Source organism: Prionailurus viverrinus, chromosome B4 (genome assembly GCF_022837055.1).
Source record: "Prionailurus viverrinus isolate Anna chromosome B4, UM_Priviv_1.0, whole genome shotgun sequence".
In the NCBI taxonomy this organism is placed as follows: Eukaryota; Metazoa; Chordata; class Mammalia; order Carnivora; family Felidae; genus Prionailurus; species Prionailurus viverrinus.
Window position 1 is genome coordinate 84,767,153 of NC_062567.1, and position 16,924 is coordinate 84,784,076.

Genomic DNA, 16,924 nt, shown 5'->3' on the forward strand with positions numbered 1-16,924 from the left:
TTTGGTGGAGTTGTAAATGGAAATATTTTCTTAATTTCTCTTTCTTAGTGTATAGACACTCTATCAGTTAGTGGGCATTATTTTTGTATTCTGCAATTTTACTGTATTTATTACTTCTAAGAATTTGTGTTTGTTTGCTTGTTTTGTTTTTTGGTGGAGTCTTCAGGGTTTTCTAGGGATAATATTATGTCATCTCCAAATAGTGACAGCTTAACTGCTTCCTTACCAATACAGATGCCTCTTATTTCTTTTTATCTTTTTCTTATCTTATTTCTTTTTCTTATCTGATTGCTGTGGCTAGGACTTTAAGTACCATATACAATAAAAATGGTGAGAGTGGACATCCTTGTCTTGGTCTTGATCTCAGTTTTTCACCACTGAGTATGATGTTAGCTGAGGGTTTTTAATATGGCCTTTATTATTTGAGTTATGTGCCCTCTTAACCCACTTTGTTGAGAGTTTTTATCATGAATGGATGTTGAATTATAAATCAGGATTCCTAAACTTTGGTATACATCATAGTCAGATGAAAACCAGCCCAAGAGAATCTATTAATATCATAGCTAAATTGGATCAATTTTAACTGTTAGAAAACCAGCATTCTGAATATGGCCTCAAAGGAGCTACACCAGCCACCTTTCCAAGCTGACTGAATGCCACTAACCTCCTTGCTTATTTTCTCTGCAGACACAGCAGTCTTCTCAGCTCCAGAGCATTCTGTTCCTTCATATCTCAGCACCTCACACAGGCTGCTACTCTGGCCTGGATGCCCCACCCTGTGCCTACTTAATTCCCAGTCCCCATTCAAAACTCAGCTCAAAGGTCTCTTCTCTAGAAAAGACTTCTCTGATCACCCTCCACCATTTTACAGTTCAGATACTCTTATCCTGAAATTTTATTTTTATAATACTCTTATACCATTTTAATTAAATATTTGTCTGATTATCAGATTAATGTTTTCTTCTCTGACTATAAGCTTCATAGCACATGGGTCATGTCTATTTTGTTCACTTTTATTTTTATTGAAGTATAGTCAAAACACAATGTTACATTAGTTTCAGGTGTACAACACAGTGATTTGATAAGTTCATATGTTATGCTGTGCTCACGACAAGTGTAGCTACCATCTGTTACCATATAATGCTATTACAATACTATGGACTATATTTCCTACACTGCGCCATTTTGCTCACTTTTATATCTCCAGAACTTGATCTAAAACTTGATCCTCAAAATAGATTAACAATCTCAATATACATTAACAGGCCTTCAACATAGATTTTGTTTACTGGGTCATTGGTTAGATAAATAAATAAACTATGAAAATAAACCAACAAAGAAATAAAGAGCTACCGAAAAACAAAAATTAAATGACGGCTCTCTCTTCCAAGCTTTGAACTAAATATCATCTGAATTTTAATTTTTTTTTTCCTTTGGAAAAAATTCCATTTAATCAAAAGTCTCAACTCAGATTAGTAATTACTTTGTATGACAATGAGGATAATATATATTAAATCTTAGCTAAGGAATTTTGATTTTTTTTTTATATAACTCAACTGTGTGTATTTCTTTTACACTAATACAGATCCTTTTCCAACCCAAATATCCTGTGATGACTCATTTTCTTTAGATTTAGTTTCGACATGATGGGTAGAGGAAGAAAAGGCTAGAAAATGTATTAGCCTCCTAAGATTAATGACTATATTTTTCTGTAGGGAACTTCGAGTCCTAAACTGAAATGTTTCCTCTCTGATCCCTAATATCTGAAGCTGGACCTAATGTAATTGCTTCCAAGGGGGAAATACTGCTTATGCTTTCTGACTGGCTGTCACAATGCTCTGAGTTAATCACCATCCCTTCCCAAAGTGCCCAGCTCAGTACAATCATGAGAATTCAGGACTGAATCTCCACGGCAGTTCGAGCAATAAACTTATTTATCTGTGTGTGAGGGACTTTTAGTTCCCAAAGCTCAGAATATTTTACTAAGTTGGTGACATTTTCTGATTTTTAGATATCTCATTTTTCAAACCCAAATGCTCTGGATTTCTAGTGTTCCTACGTCGTGTTCAGAAAGCAGAGTAACACAATTCTCCATTTGGTTGCTCTTGAGAGCACAATGCTATGGCACTGATATTTTAGAGTTATTTATTCCATTCTTTCATCTTCATTTGCCTGTTCTGTAATGACCTAATCTCCTACCACTATCTTTCTTACATACTCTCCTCTATGCATATCATCCTCCTCACTGTCTCCAAGCATGCTCCTACTTGAAACCATTCATGTTTATTGCTGCTTTGCCTGCAACACCTTTCCCCTAGATATTTCTGTGGCTGGCTCTAGTGGAAACTTTAAGTCTTACCCAAAGGCTTTATTTAAAATTACAATCCCTCTTGAACACTTCTTATACCTTTCTTCTTTTATTTTTTCCATAGCACTTACATGATAAAACCATTTTATTTTTCTCTTTATTATCTGTTTTCCTACTTCTAGGACAAAAGTTCCATAAAGACAAAAATTTTTGCCTCTTTTATGTACTGATATATTCTCAGCCCTTATTGTAGGTACATGAAAATTATTGAGTAAAACAAATATCCCATTGGAATTACCATAACTTAATACTCTTATGAAAACTACCGATAGACTCTAGAAGTCTAGGAGTACTGGTTCCCAGAAAGGGGATACTTTTACCAGGGGAAACAGTAGGAGTTCAGCTGAACACAAAGCTACAGCTGCTTCCTGGTAAACCACATAGACCAACAAGAAAGAAAGGAGTTAATAATATTGATGTGGCAAATGACCCTGATGACCATGAGGAAGAGGGTAGTTGCTATGAATGGAAGGAGGAAGTACAGAAACAAGTATGTTAGGCTCTCAGATGATTCACTGGGCCATTTTTTGGCATCTTCATGTCAGTTATAACTATAAACTTGTAAGTACAACCATAGCATTAAGAACATGATAATCCAGGGCTCAGAATCCTCAGGTATTAGGTCTGGGTAAAACATCAAGCAAGCCTACCTGATGAGAAGTGCTGGTTAAAGGAAAGTGAAACCTAAATGGCTAGGGGGATGGACAGATCATGAGTATCAGTAATGGCCTTGGTACCAACTGTATTATCAAGTACCTTTTCTTAGAAATTGCAACCAACTATGACCAATTTGATAAACTTTGCCTGGATGAAGTGAACTTATATAAGCAGCAAGTGTTTCTGAGGGCTATGAAAAAAGGACAGTAATGGAATACAGATGGTGCAATGTTACCAAGATTCTTTTTTGTCAGCTGTGCACCTTTCCTACATTTGCTGTGAATGTGAGCAGAATGTTAGCAGAATGTTCTCAGCTCTTCCCTTCTTCAGAGGTTTACCCTCTGCAAAAGAAGAGCCACTTCCCCAGGAAGGCAATCAACAGACTTGACTAGACAATTACTAGTAGACACAGGGGTGGACGAGGCTGTCTATCTTATCTCAAGGAGAGGCCAACTCTGGAGCAATTCATGTTTCAGAGCATCTTCAAAGGACCTGACCAGGCTATTCTCCAGCTGAGACTGTATTTGTATTTAGCCTTTATTTCCTGCTCTATCCTGCTGCCCTCGCTCTCCTCCTGAGAGCACTCTTTTAATAAATCACATAAACAAGAATTCCCGACTTGGCTCTGCTTCTGGAGAACCATACCTAGGACATAGGGTAATACGCAAATCATCTGAAAGAATGCATCCTAAGCACAGGCCTTAAAGATTCTCACAAACATGATTTCAATGAACATTAGTTCATAATTTTTTTTCAAATCACAAAACTTTATAATACATATCATGAGTGAGATTCACCAAGAAAAAGACACAAAAATTTTAGAAAAGAGAATCAACTCAAATATAAAACATATATATAATATACACAAAACATGTATTATATATACAATATATTCTGTATATATTATATGTTGTATGTATACAACATACACATATGTTGTATACGTATATACATATATGTATATGTATATACAACATATGTTGTATATGTATACAACATATAATATATTCTCTATATATTGTCTGTATATAAATATATATAACTATATATACTTTAAAACACATATGATATATACAAAACATATATTATATAAAATTCATAAAAAGAGGAAATGCAAACATGAATGACAACAAAAATATATGAATATCAAAAGACAATTTCACCAAAAGGAAAAAAAAAGTAATCTTGAATAGCATATAGTAGATGAAACTAAAACTCAATATATGGATTAAAGAGAGATTAGATTGAGGAGAACAAAGAACTAGTGTGGCAGGAAGATGTGAATAAATACCCCAGAATATAGTACTGAGAGATTTAAAGGTGGAAAATACAAAGGTTGAGATACACAGAGGACACTATGAGGAAGCTGACATACACATGACCAGAGCTCTAGTTTAGTAGAGATAGTGGTGTAGAAGAAATATTTGATGAGATAATGCCTGAAATATTTTCAAAGTTCATGGAAGACACCAATCCACAGATTCAGAAAGTCAACCAAACCACAAATAGTGTAAAAAGAAATTCACTACTAGGTATATATCATGGTTATATGGAGCAAGACTGCCTAGATTTAAATCCTGCCTCCGAGTTACTAACTAGCCATTAGGGGACAAAGTATTTAACCTTGATTTGCTAATTTCTGATCTGTAAAGTGGGTTTAATAATATTTCATACTTCAGAGATTGTTATGAGGATTAAATGAGTATCTGTAAAGCTCTTAGAATAGTGCTGTTGAGTTTTTAATATTCAGCTTTCTAACTTTTCTCTTGAATGTTTATACAAGGTGCTCTGAATCAGATATAGATTCAGATATAGATATTATGATTACCTCCCAATAAATAAGTATATTGGCCTGCTGTGCCCCAAGCCTTACTCATGATGAAAACCAGCTCAAATGTCCTACACAAATAGCTGAATACTTTACAGGTGAATAAGAGAAGAATGGGCTTTTCATCACTTATATACAGGAGAGACAGTCATCCTCTCCCATCCTGAAAGGAAAAAAAAAAATCTTTTGCTGCTTTGAGATGGGTTGGAAAGGATCCTAGGTTCTCACTCTAATCTTTTGAATGTAAATACATCTTTCCAAGGGTCAAAGAAACCTCAGGGGTCTCCAAGATCTGAGTTTCATACTTAGAAAGGTAGTTGCCCTAATCTTTCCGACACCTTGAGAGCTTAATCTAGGGACCTAATCCAAGCTGTTAACCATTTATTTCACTTGAGGGGACAAGAGGAATTTTATCATTCTTTTGAATCAAAGCAATTAACTATATAATTAACTCTAGGTGTGATATATCTCAGGAGCCTGGGGCTTTTTATTGGAGCACTGAGAACTCCAGAAAGTTTCACTTTCCCACAAATACCCACCCTATACTGAGTTTAAGTGAGTGATTGTTATATAAATAAAAATAAATACAATTAATGAAGCTATATAGATAAGAGCAGAAAGTAATGACATATAAGAAGATACACAAAGGACAGGATCATTTGAAAATGAATAAAATTGACCAATTCTGGTTTTCTCAATCAAGAAAAGAGAGAAGACACACTGAGCACTAGTCACACAGAAAGAGGAGATATACATACACACACAGAGGGTTACAAAGATAGTAAGAAAATATGCCCTGAACTACTTTATTAGCACTAACGCTTTGGAAAACCATTTGGCATCATCCAGTATGTCTGAAGATATGCATGCCGTGAGAACCAGCATTTCTGTTCCTCAGAATGTGTTCTGAGAAACTCTCGCACATGTGCACCAAAAGCATGCAGATATTATAGAAGCATTGTTCATAATGGCAAGAAAATAGAATACCAAATGTTCATGTACGAGAATATAAATATATTAATTGTGGTGACTTTATACAAAAAAATACAGAGCAATAGTAAAAAATGAATAAACCAGAGCTATATGCCATCACCCATAATTAATGCCACAAATACTTATTGGGCAAAGTAGAGAAGAATACAGTATAATACTATTATGCAAATTCAATAACAGCCAAAATTAAGGAATATGTCATTTGGATGTAAAGACATAGTGAAATTAGAAATAAATGCAAAAGAATTATAATCACAAAATTTAAGAATAGTGATTATCTGAGGATCTAAGAGACAAAGGAATGAAATCAGAGTGGCAGACATAGCCACAGAGTATTAGAAATACTACATTTCTCAACTGGGTGGTGAACATGAACCACATATTCATTTTATAGACATGACTTACATATACATCATACTTACTATTTTAAATGTAAATTAGTTTAAAACAAAAGGGGCATTTTGCATGGATCCTATCACTTGGCTTTGAGCTGAGAAAGCATCTTTATCACAAACCTTTGCTTCACAAGAGTAACACCGACCATTCCTATAACCGTCCTCCACCCAACTTCTCTCAATTCTTCTTTTATCAGCTGGGAAGGGGAACTGGGGTGACCACCCATCACAGAAGGAATGGTGTGTCTTCTCCTGTTACACGAAGGCAGGGGGTTCGGCCCTAGTAGTTTGCAAGTCTTATTAAAAGGTGAGTATTTGGGGTGCCTGGGTGGCTCAGTCAGGTGTCAGACTTCAGCTCAGGTCATGATCTCACAGTTCGTGGGTTCAAGCCTAGAGTCTCCTTCAGATTCTGTGTCTACCTCTCTCTCTGTCCCTCACCTGTTCCTGCTCTGACTCTGTCTCTCAAAAAAAAAAAAAAGAGGTGAGTAATTAACACTACTTTGTCCTTAGATTTGGTCCATTGTTGCCAATTGGAGGCATGGGGAATAACGTCCTTCTCGCCATCTTTTTAATTTTACACTAATAACAATTACCAAAGACCATTTAAAGTTTGATTTGTGGATCAGTATGCTGTATTAAAAAAAGAAGGAAATTCTAAAAAAGACATGATATAATTAATATTATATGTATACACTGCCACACACACTGTGGGGTGAAAACAGGATTATAAAATATGAAGGGCTGCTTCATAAAACTCTCTTATTTTGAAAGATGTCTCTTTTTGGTTTTAAACATGGGGGTAAAGATTTTGTCCAAGAGGCATACCTCTCACAACACATCCCTCCTCTCCCTGGTGTTAATGTTCCATGTGATGCTAATGAAGTGCACATGTGTAAAACTAATTTAAGTGTTACAGAATTCAAGGCACTCTTAACTCCCTCTCCCCCTCAAAATAAAATTTAAATGTTGCTCATCTCTAGACTTTACAGAGGACTGAAAATTGAATTGTAAAATCATATTTCACAGAAAAATCTGAATTGACTATTCAGGTTATGAATACTTGATTATGGTAGGGACAGTTCAGAAATAGCCCCATTTTAATTCATTTTGAAAAGGTAGTTATTCATATACTGAGTCTTACGCTCAGGAAAGAGAACAGAAAGGTCCTGAGCTGTCAGGCTTAACACATATGTTTAAAACAAATATTCTCACTCTGTCCTGAATTGAGCCTGCTGAATATCGTACTAGGGATAGAGTCCAAAAGGTGGTGAAAGAGGTACTCTGGCATGAAGAAATATGATCCATAAAAAGCACTGAGGGGAAATTTACATATATATATATGTGCATATATATATATATATATATACACATACATACATATTTACATATATATTATATATGTATATTAAGATACAGATCCTTTCATTACAGGGATGACTGCAATTTGAAATTCATGTTTATTACATGTCAACTAAACATTTTAACATCAATACCTTGAAAATGGAAATGACGGCAGAAAGGCAGAGCCAAAATTCCGAACTCTTTGAACTCTTCGCAGAAATGGCAATAACCCTAGAAACATTTAAGCAATCATGCTTCCCCTAACAAAGCCATATCAAGGATAACTCTCTCTGCATTTTTACTTAAAGAGAATGACCAGGAAGGACCCATACCCAGTAAAACTAACAGACCAGTGAAGAGAGAACAGGACAGTCTGGGTTAAAGGAAGTCACTTTCTACAGAGAGCTGAGGGGAAAAAAATCAGAAGAGCTTACCTTTATGATGGTTTGCACTGGACACAACTTTCCCCCACAAGGTCACAATAAATATTATTATGAGCAGCTTTCCTTTTGTGGCTTTCTGTAAGTATCTCTTACTCATCCTGCAAATAAAAAACGATAATAAAAACCCTAAGCATATGAAATCACTGTTTTTCCATTATAATTGTGCTACATTTAAAGCTTTCATGACACCTGGACACCTGAAAATTGCATATATTGTATTTGGAAAGCTGTTTACTGTATATAAACTCTGAAAAGAAAAAATAAAAGTATTCCAAACAAACTACCTTGATATGATGAAAGAGATAAGAGAGGCCCTATCTCAGTCAGTCTTCATTCACTTAACAATAGCCTAAATCAACTGGGAAACATTACCATTTTTCTCCATATAAATATAGATTAACTTATTCACAAAATCCAAGGCATAGTTGTTTGAATAAATAAGTGACTTATCTTACTTTTTTTCCTGAAAGATTCCTTCTTCAATGCCAAGTCAAATGGTCAGAGTAAACAGTTTAGATAAAATGTGTGAGATGAATTCCTGCCCAGAATAAACTCATTTCAAATCTATTATTCCTAATGTGCTTTAAAAAAAAAAAGTCACCTGGTACAACTTCTTACAATGCTACCATTAGAGACACACAGATGTTTTAATATTGTTGGAATCCACCATTCTGCACTTTATCAGAAGCAGGAGAGAAATGGAAAGCAGAATGAAAAATACCAAGCAAACATTTTATTATTTTTTTTTAACGTTTCTTCATTTTTGGGAGACAGAGATAGACAGAGTACAAGTGGGGGAGGAGCAGAGAGAGAGAGAGACACAGAATCTGAAGCAGGCTCCACACTCTGAGTTGTCAGCACAGAGCCCAATGCGGGGCTCGAACTCATGAACCTTGAGATCATGTTCTGAGCCAAAGTCAGACACTTAACTGACTGAGTCACCCAGGTGCCCCCCAAGCAAACACTTTCTAGTTGAATGCACAAAACTCAGGAAAGCAATGTTCTAATAAAATAATAGCCACCTATAATAAAAGTTCAGCACCTACTTTCTCTAACTTTCTATGACAGTATTTCAGTCGTTCTTCACAACAAATTTGGGATATTGGTATGTCCATCGCCATTTCAAAGATGAAATTTAGAAATTTGCCTAAGCTCATATTTAATGATAGAATAAACATTCAAACCCAGAAATGCCTAATTCTAAATTCCTTACATTACTGCCTTGTTAAGGGGTGAGTGAAACTGATATAAAATACAATTCATCTGCATTTATTTCTGAGGGACATAAAATATATGTCCATCACTTAGTGCCTTCTCAGATTCTGGTCCTATATTGAACTCCATTCTTGTTTGACCTACAGATTCTTACATTATTTCTAGGGAAGGTTCATGAGGTCACTTTCTGACCTAGCTTGATTCTTCTTCCTCTGGATTCTCTAAGTTACCTCTTTCCTCACATCTTTACTTCCAAAAATTCCATCTCCAAAAATATGACTCAGTGGTAGCAATGATGGCTATAATTTTGTATAATTTTGAAAAGGAGTCTTTCATATGGGTAAATGCCTTAAAATTGAATTATTATCTATTTTAATATAGATATATGCTAATATTCCTTGGCATGAAGAAGTCGTATGCACTGTGTATACACTATACACAGAAGATAATAAGTACTCAATAAATGTTAACAATTACTATAATCAATGATAGCAATGGAAATACATGCTGTTTTCTAAAAACTACACTGAAATTACAACTATGTAAAAGGTGTATGTATATAAACACAATGGAGTTTGCCAAAATAAATAAATCAGTAAACTTTTAAATCAAATAAAACAATTCATTGGTTAGTCCAGCATTTCCCTTGGGGCATTCTGTGAGGCATCAATTTTCACAGAATGTTAATACAGTATTAGTGAAAAACATAGGGGGCATATATGTTTGTGTATGGGATTCAACAAATGTAAGAGGCATATCTGAGTGTGCAGCATTTTCCAGAAGCGTTTCTCCACAGAGTAACACAGGATACAAGTGTTCCCAGGAAGCCTCTTGGAGAAATAATCTGGTCTTGTATTCTCTCTCCGTAAACCAAATACCCATTCTACACCTTCCATTTTGTAGCCTTTGTTTCCTCTCAGGACTCTTACTACTAGTTTTGTTCTGAGAATCTACTTTTTCTATACTTTTTCTAAAATTTTTTTAGCCCTCCTGCCTCCCCCCACACACACACCCGATCCCTGCAATCTTACTGTACTGCATATCATATAACTGAATGAACAGTTTAGCAAAACTCATCTGACAAGAAGAGCTGCTTAGCATAATTCTTGATAATAGCTTTCCCATAACAAATGGCCTCTGCTACAAGGTCAATGACCCATTTGTATTTTCCATACCATTGTGCACTCACCAAATGGGATGACAGAACTGACAGCTGGTCAAACTGGTAACTGGACATATGGAAACAGAAACACCCACAAAGTCACCAGGCTGTCAAACTAAGAAAGGAAGGGGAACACAATGCAACATGTGGAGATGTATAAAGACCACTTCCTTCTCCCTCTCACACCCCCTCCATCCCCTCCAGTCAATTATCATCTTCAGTCAGTACTACTTCCTGAGTATTTCTTAAATGTATACACTTATTTTCATTCCTACTGCAATACTGCAGTTCACACCACCCAAATTTCTCTCTTAGCTAGATTTATTACTGCCAACACTGTCACCCTCTGGAATTGAAGACAAGCTCTCTGTCTGCCTTTTTCATGACCAAATTTGTAGTGTTTAACAGTCAGTAAGTGCCTAATATTGTTGACTGAATGTAATAGAGTGTGGTCAAATACATAACTATGATCATGAGACATGCTTTACATGATTAAAACCTTCACAAGAATCCCCTTGGTTCAGAAGTAAACACCCTTAATAAGTTCTTAGCAATTATATTTAAAAAAAAAAACTTAAATCAGAGATAAACATTTTTTTTGACTATGTCCCTAATCTTAATGTTAGGGCTTTCCTCCCCATCTCCCTCTCCACACATGCTCCTAGTCTGTATTTTAACTCCATTACGTTTCCTCAATTTCTTCCAGCCAAATTTCACTTCCACGTCACCTAAAACCTAACAGCCATCCACTCCATCCTCCATTCTTGTTAATGCTAACATTCTATTCACTGGTCAAGGGGCAGATGAGCAGTCCTTCCAGGACCAGGTTGAGCATCCTTCCTTACGCACACCAGCCACGTGCCACACTATTATAATTTCCATTTACTTATCTCCATCCCTCACTGTCATATAAGGTTCCTAAAGATAGGGAATGTACTCCATACGTTTGTGAATAGCTAGGGCTTGGCCCAAGGGTCAGCTTAGAATGGAAAATGAGTTTTTGTTGAATGTTGGTGGTATCCTAGATCCAAATATATTGTGTAGTTGTCAACATGAGGAGGAAGCAAGTATGTGTCATTTCTTTAGGGTAAAACTGGGAAAAGACAAACAAAGAAGAATGTGAGAAAGAGGTGGGGGAGGGGTAGACAAGAAAGGGCAATCTATGGGGCGCCTGGGTGGCGCAGTCGGTTAAGCGTCCGACTTCAGCCAGGTCACGATCTCGCGGTCCGTGAGTTCGAGCCCCGTGTCGGGCTCTGGGCTGATGGCTCAGAGCCTGGAGCCTGTTTCCGATTCTGTGTCTCCCTCTCTCTCTGCCCCTCCCCCGTTCATGCTCTGTCTCTCTCTGTCCCAGAAAAAATAAAATGTTGAAAAAAAAATTTAAAAAAAAAAAAAAAAGAAAGGGCAATCTGGAAGAGAAGAAAAAAGGAAAAATCCAATCTGGAATGTGTTTTATTCTGATTTCAAGTTTATTTATTTTGAAGGAAAGAAAGAGGGTGCATGAGGGGCAGAGAAGGAGAGAGAGACAGAGAGAGAGAGAGAGAGAGAGAGAGAGAGCGAGAATCCCAAGCAAGCTCTGCACCATCAGCACAGAACCAGATGAGGGGCTCATATCCATCAACTGCGAGATCAGGACCTGAGCCCAAATCAAGAGGCAGATGCCAGACTGAGCCAGCCAGGTGCTATTCTGAGTTTTAAAGAACAATCAAGTTTGAGCAAACTGAAGTGCAATGGAGTGAAGGAGGGTTTTCAACAAAGGAGCGTTGTCAAGAAGGAAGAAGGCTGAGTGCTCCATTTCTTCTTGACCTTCTGTGAGAGCACAGAAGAGGGGGCGTTCACTTCTCATTCAGTGTGTAAACACCAGACCCCAGTTTGAACGTGTCCACCACAGTCAAGGGTCAGACGCACTTTCAGAACTGTCCCCTTCATCTGCGAAAATGACAAAATATAAGTGCGTTTTTTAACAGCAACCTCTGAGGGAAGAAGAAACGGGAAACTGCAGGATAAATACACACAGAGGATGAAACCTTGAAATTGCTCCTCCAGCAGCAGCAGCTTACAAGGAGCACAAGGGAAACGGGATAATTGAGTAAGGGTAACCTTGGCAGTGGAGGATGTTGAAAAGTTGTCAGAGGAGAAAACTGACAATTAAACCTTCAGACTTTCTCCTACTCCTTTCTTTCATATGACATGTTTCAGTTATATTCTCTTAGATTTCATCTTTGAAGCACTGGGAAACCCTTCGCCTCCCTACTGATGTTAAAAGTGTGTTTAATTGTAAATAAGCAAGAACTGAAAAATTGTTACGCTACTAGAAAAATCGTCTCCCCATAAAAACAGAAAGTAAGTTTAGCTGATCTAAAGAGGAGAAGATGCATGGGAAAAGGAGATAAAAGCTGGAGCCTAGTATCCACCTGGGCTCCCCTTGGGCTTAATATGCTCTGTAGAAATAAAGGCCATGTAAGACAATACACATAAGGGTCTTTTTAGGGCTCTCCTCTACACTGATCTAATGTGTATACCAATCCAGTGTAGGCATGGACTTTATCAGCCCAATCTAGTACAGGAATTTACCCTTGAGGCAGAATGCTACAATTGATAACACCAGTTCCTTTTCTCCTCACAGGGACCAGACTGGTCTTATAAAATTTAAATCCAATCATATTAACTCCCCCTAACCCTCCTGCACCCCTGCCAAACACACACTCCTTACTTTAAATCCCAGAATTTACCTACCTATTGAAACCAGAGTAAAATCTAAAATTCTTACCAGAAAGATAGCTCAACATCATCTCCCCCCTAGACCTCTCTGACCTCACCTCACATTCCTGGTCCCTTCCTTGCCTACACTGAAGCCACATTGGCCTTCTCTCTATCCTTTTGCTGGGGAAGTTCATCAAGAAGACATGACTGATAATTGGCTGCCGAGCTGGACCCAGGCAATCAGAGGCTTCTCACCCCTTGCCTATCCTTGGAAGATACATTCTTCCCACCATTTACAGAGTGGGAGTTGTTTCAAAGACCTACTCTTGAGAGTAGAAGGTGTTGCTGACACCATCTGGAATGGTATACGTGACTGAACACCATTCAGGACTCTATATATACTTTTAAGAGTCTGGTGGGTGGGTGGAGACATCTACTCTGCTTGCAGGCACCCAAGACAAGCCTCATATGTAAGTCCCCTTGCTTAGTATTCCCTTCCCTGACACCTACCAATCTGGAGGGGCCTGCCTCTTTCTTCACTTTCTCCTTGCCCCACATGTATGGGAGTCAGTTTTAGATTTCACCCAGGAAACTCCCAAGGGTACAAACCAACACCCTCATGCCAAGCTTGTTCTAGACCTTACACTAACTGCTAGCTCTGCCTTAAAGTCTCCCCCCCAGGTCTTGGTACAGTGAGCTTCTATCTATGATAGCCTCCACAGAGTGGCTCCTGACCAGCCTACTTTCCAGAGTCCAGAGAAACCCACCCCACAGTCTCTCTTGTTCTCTTTCTCCACTTATTACAATCTGAAGTGGCCTTATTCACTTATTTATACATCTTTAGGGTTTACTTTATTCTTCTTTCCATTAAAAGATAATTTTCATGAGAGCAGGTCCTGTCTAGTAATCATTGCTCCAGCACAAAGAATACCAACATCATGGAATATCAACAGCTGTTCAATGAAGGAATGAGTATACTGATTTTACAATCAAAAGAAATGAATCCTATTTAATGAATAACTTTAATTACTTCTTTTTTTATTATTTATTTTTAGAGAAAGAAAGAAACACACACGTGCTTGGGTGGGTGGGGGAGGCAGATGGAGAAGGAGAGAGAGAATCTTAAGCAGGCTCTATGCGGGGCTCCATCTCATGCCTGTGAGATCATGACCTGAACCAAAATCAAGAGTTGGATGTTTAACGGACTAAGCCACAGGTGTCTTTTAATTTAAACAATTAAATTTCTATTATATTCAGCAGCTAGGAATACTAATGGTAAGAACCACATACATATTAGTGGAGTAATAGGAGATAAAATAAAAAGAGGACTGAGTGGGAGGCAAGGAAATAAAAACAAAGACAAGATTAATCTCTCAAGATACATGCAGAGAAGACAAGTAAAAATACAGTGGTGCTAGAGAGATCTGAACAGAGTGAAGGGAAGGGGAGAGAAGGAAGAGAGAAGGTAAAGATATCAAAGTGAGGATAAACTTGAAGACTGAAGTTTTTGTACATTTTTATGTTCCATAACTATGTTATTATTATGATGCTGTTATAACACTGTTTTTTATGATTATTACTACTTCTAATTTCCTCATTTTATATTGAAACAAATGTATCTTCCAAAACTAAATGATTCTTCATTTGCTGATAGGTAACTAGAAAAAGCCTACTGAATAGCACATGTAGAGCCACAAATTTCACAACATTGTTGGCTTTATCCAAGAAGAATGTCAAGCTTGATGAACATTTTCTGATAAATACTATGACTCTATCTACTATATCCAAGTTGTTGACTGAAATAGCAATTATCTTTGAAGTAGACAGTAATATCTAGATTAAAGATTAAAGTATTGTGCATATAAAAGAATATATAGTAACAAACCTAAGAGATAATCATGCAACTCTACCAGTAATCCTACACTGTGTGTTACATCATCCAGAAGCTGGGGTGGTTGATTCAACACATTTTCATTACTGCAATTTACTTACCAAGCACATTTAAATTAAAACCTCCCTCCTGAACAATTAGAATCTGGACTTCCCATCTTGTAAATATGATCAAAAGTTTAGAGTTGCATTTTCATATGCCATTCATATGATTAGCCCAGTTAGCTTGTATTTCCTTAGGTAACTTCAAAACAAAGTTTTGGGAATCTTAATCAGTTTCTCAACTCTTTCTGAATTAAAACAATGGCTTTAAATTTTTCATTCTATTTGTTACATTAGTGTTTCATGATGAATCTACATTTGGGATTTTATTCAGTTAAGTCAACCCTGGAGGTTTTGCCAAAAAAGCTCCAATGGTTTCCAAGGCTTGCCTGATAGCAAGTACAAGATCCATTTAAGAACCACAACTGCCTCCTCCCTTCACCCAAATTTTATACTTCCATTCATTTTGCCACAATACTGCAATTTTCATGGGTGTAGAAACCCAGGGAGAACTTTTGCTTAATGCCTGGCAATGTATAGCCAAAGTGTTGAATGTGTACAAATGCCTTTGCCACCTGAAGACCATAATGATAGGAAATAGAAATGTATCATCACTTAAATGATTTCTCCAGAAACATGCAATATTCTAGGGATCCAAGCTCTAATACACCAAACTGGCAAAAATGAAAGAAGGAAAAATAAGTCAATCACTGGAGGTTTATGAAAGTCCTAGAAAGATATCTGCAATGAGGATGACTAAATTGAACCCCAGTGCTGTGCATCTGTGATTACAATTGAATCACGTACCCTCCTTTTCCATCTATAAAACGAGAATGTCACCATATTCTCAAGCAGGAACGCCACTCTAACAAACAAGACTTCATGTGACAGTTGGAACTTAATAAAAGATATATGATAGGGGTGCCTGGGTGGCTCAGTCAGTTAAGCATCCAACTTTGGCTCAGGTCATGATCTCACCATCTGTGAGTTTGATTCCCGTGTCAAACTCTGTGTTGACAGCTCAGAGCCTGGAGCCTGCTTCAGATTCTGTGTCTCCCTCTCACTCTGCCCCTCCCTTGCTCATGTTCTCTATCAAAAATAAACAAACATTAAAAAAATTTTTTAAATAAAAAAGTAAAGATATATGATAGATCAGAGGTGTTACTATTTCTTCAAAGTCCTTCTCTCAGAGCATTGGCTTACAAGTCAGAAATACCTGCTTGAGTGAGATACTGGCTCTAACACCTAAGGAAACTTGATAAATTCATTTGTCTATTAACAGCTTTAAGTCTCAAGGCCCACATATGGAATGCGTGGATACTATTACATATTGGTGGGACTGTTGTAAGAAATAAAAACGATGTATACAAAGCATCTACCACAAACCAGAATACAGTAGACATCAAAACTGTATCTATTATTTTATATTATTAATATTTGGAGCATAGCTTCATTCTAAGAATGAGTGAAATAGAAAAAGTCCTTGAGCAACAAAAACACCTCATGTTCTCTAATCATAAGTAAGACATAAACCTACTTTTAGGGATGTGGGCTAAGTCTACAGAATTAAAAGGTGAGAATATTAAGCAACAGGCTAAAAACTGGAGGCAGGGCTAATGAACAGAGATTTCTGATGGTTCTTCAAAATAAATAGTGGTACAAGGATAACAAAGAATACATCAAATCTATAAATATACAGCATTCTAGGATCATTAGGTATAAGGACAAATACTCCATGGGGTGCCTGGGTGACTCAGTGTGTTAAGCCTCAGACTCTTGATCTTGGCTCAGGTCATGAACTCAAGGGTCCTGAGATAAGAGCCCTGTGTTGGGCTCTGCACTGATAGCACAGAGCCTGCTTGGGATTCTGTCTCTACCTCTCTCTGTCCC

The 16,924-nt window shown here is 37.1% G+C and overlaps 1 protein-coding gene across 9 annotated transcripts in view; it reads right to left on the reverse strand.

Moving 5' to 3' along the window:
- TAFA2 (TAFA chemokine like family member 2) overlaps positions 1–16,924 on the reverse strand; it is a 549,986-nt gene that overhangs the window by 164,845 nt on the left and 368,217 nt on the right. For 8 of the 9 annotated variants that reach the window (XM_047865660.1, XM_047865654.1, XM_047865653.1 and 5 more), the window contains one exon: positions 8,017–8,123. In XM_047865660.1, the coding sequence (XP_047721616.1) occupies positions 8,017–8,122 (106 nt within the window). In that variant the 5' untranslated portion in view covers position 8,123. Of the gene's footprint in view, positions 1–8,016; positions 8,124–10,429; positions 10,501–16,924 lie in introns of those variants that run through there. The other variant, XM_047865656.1, reaches the window with a different exon arrangement.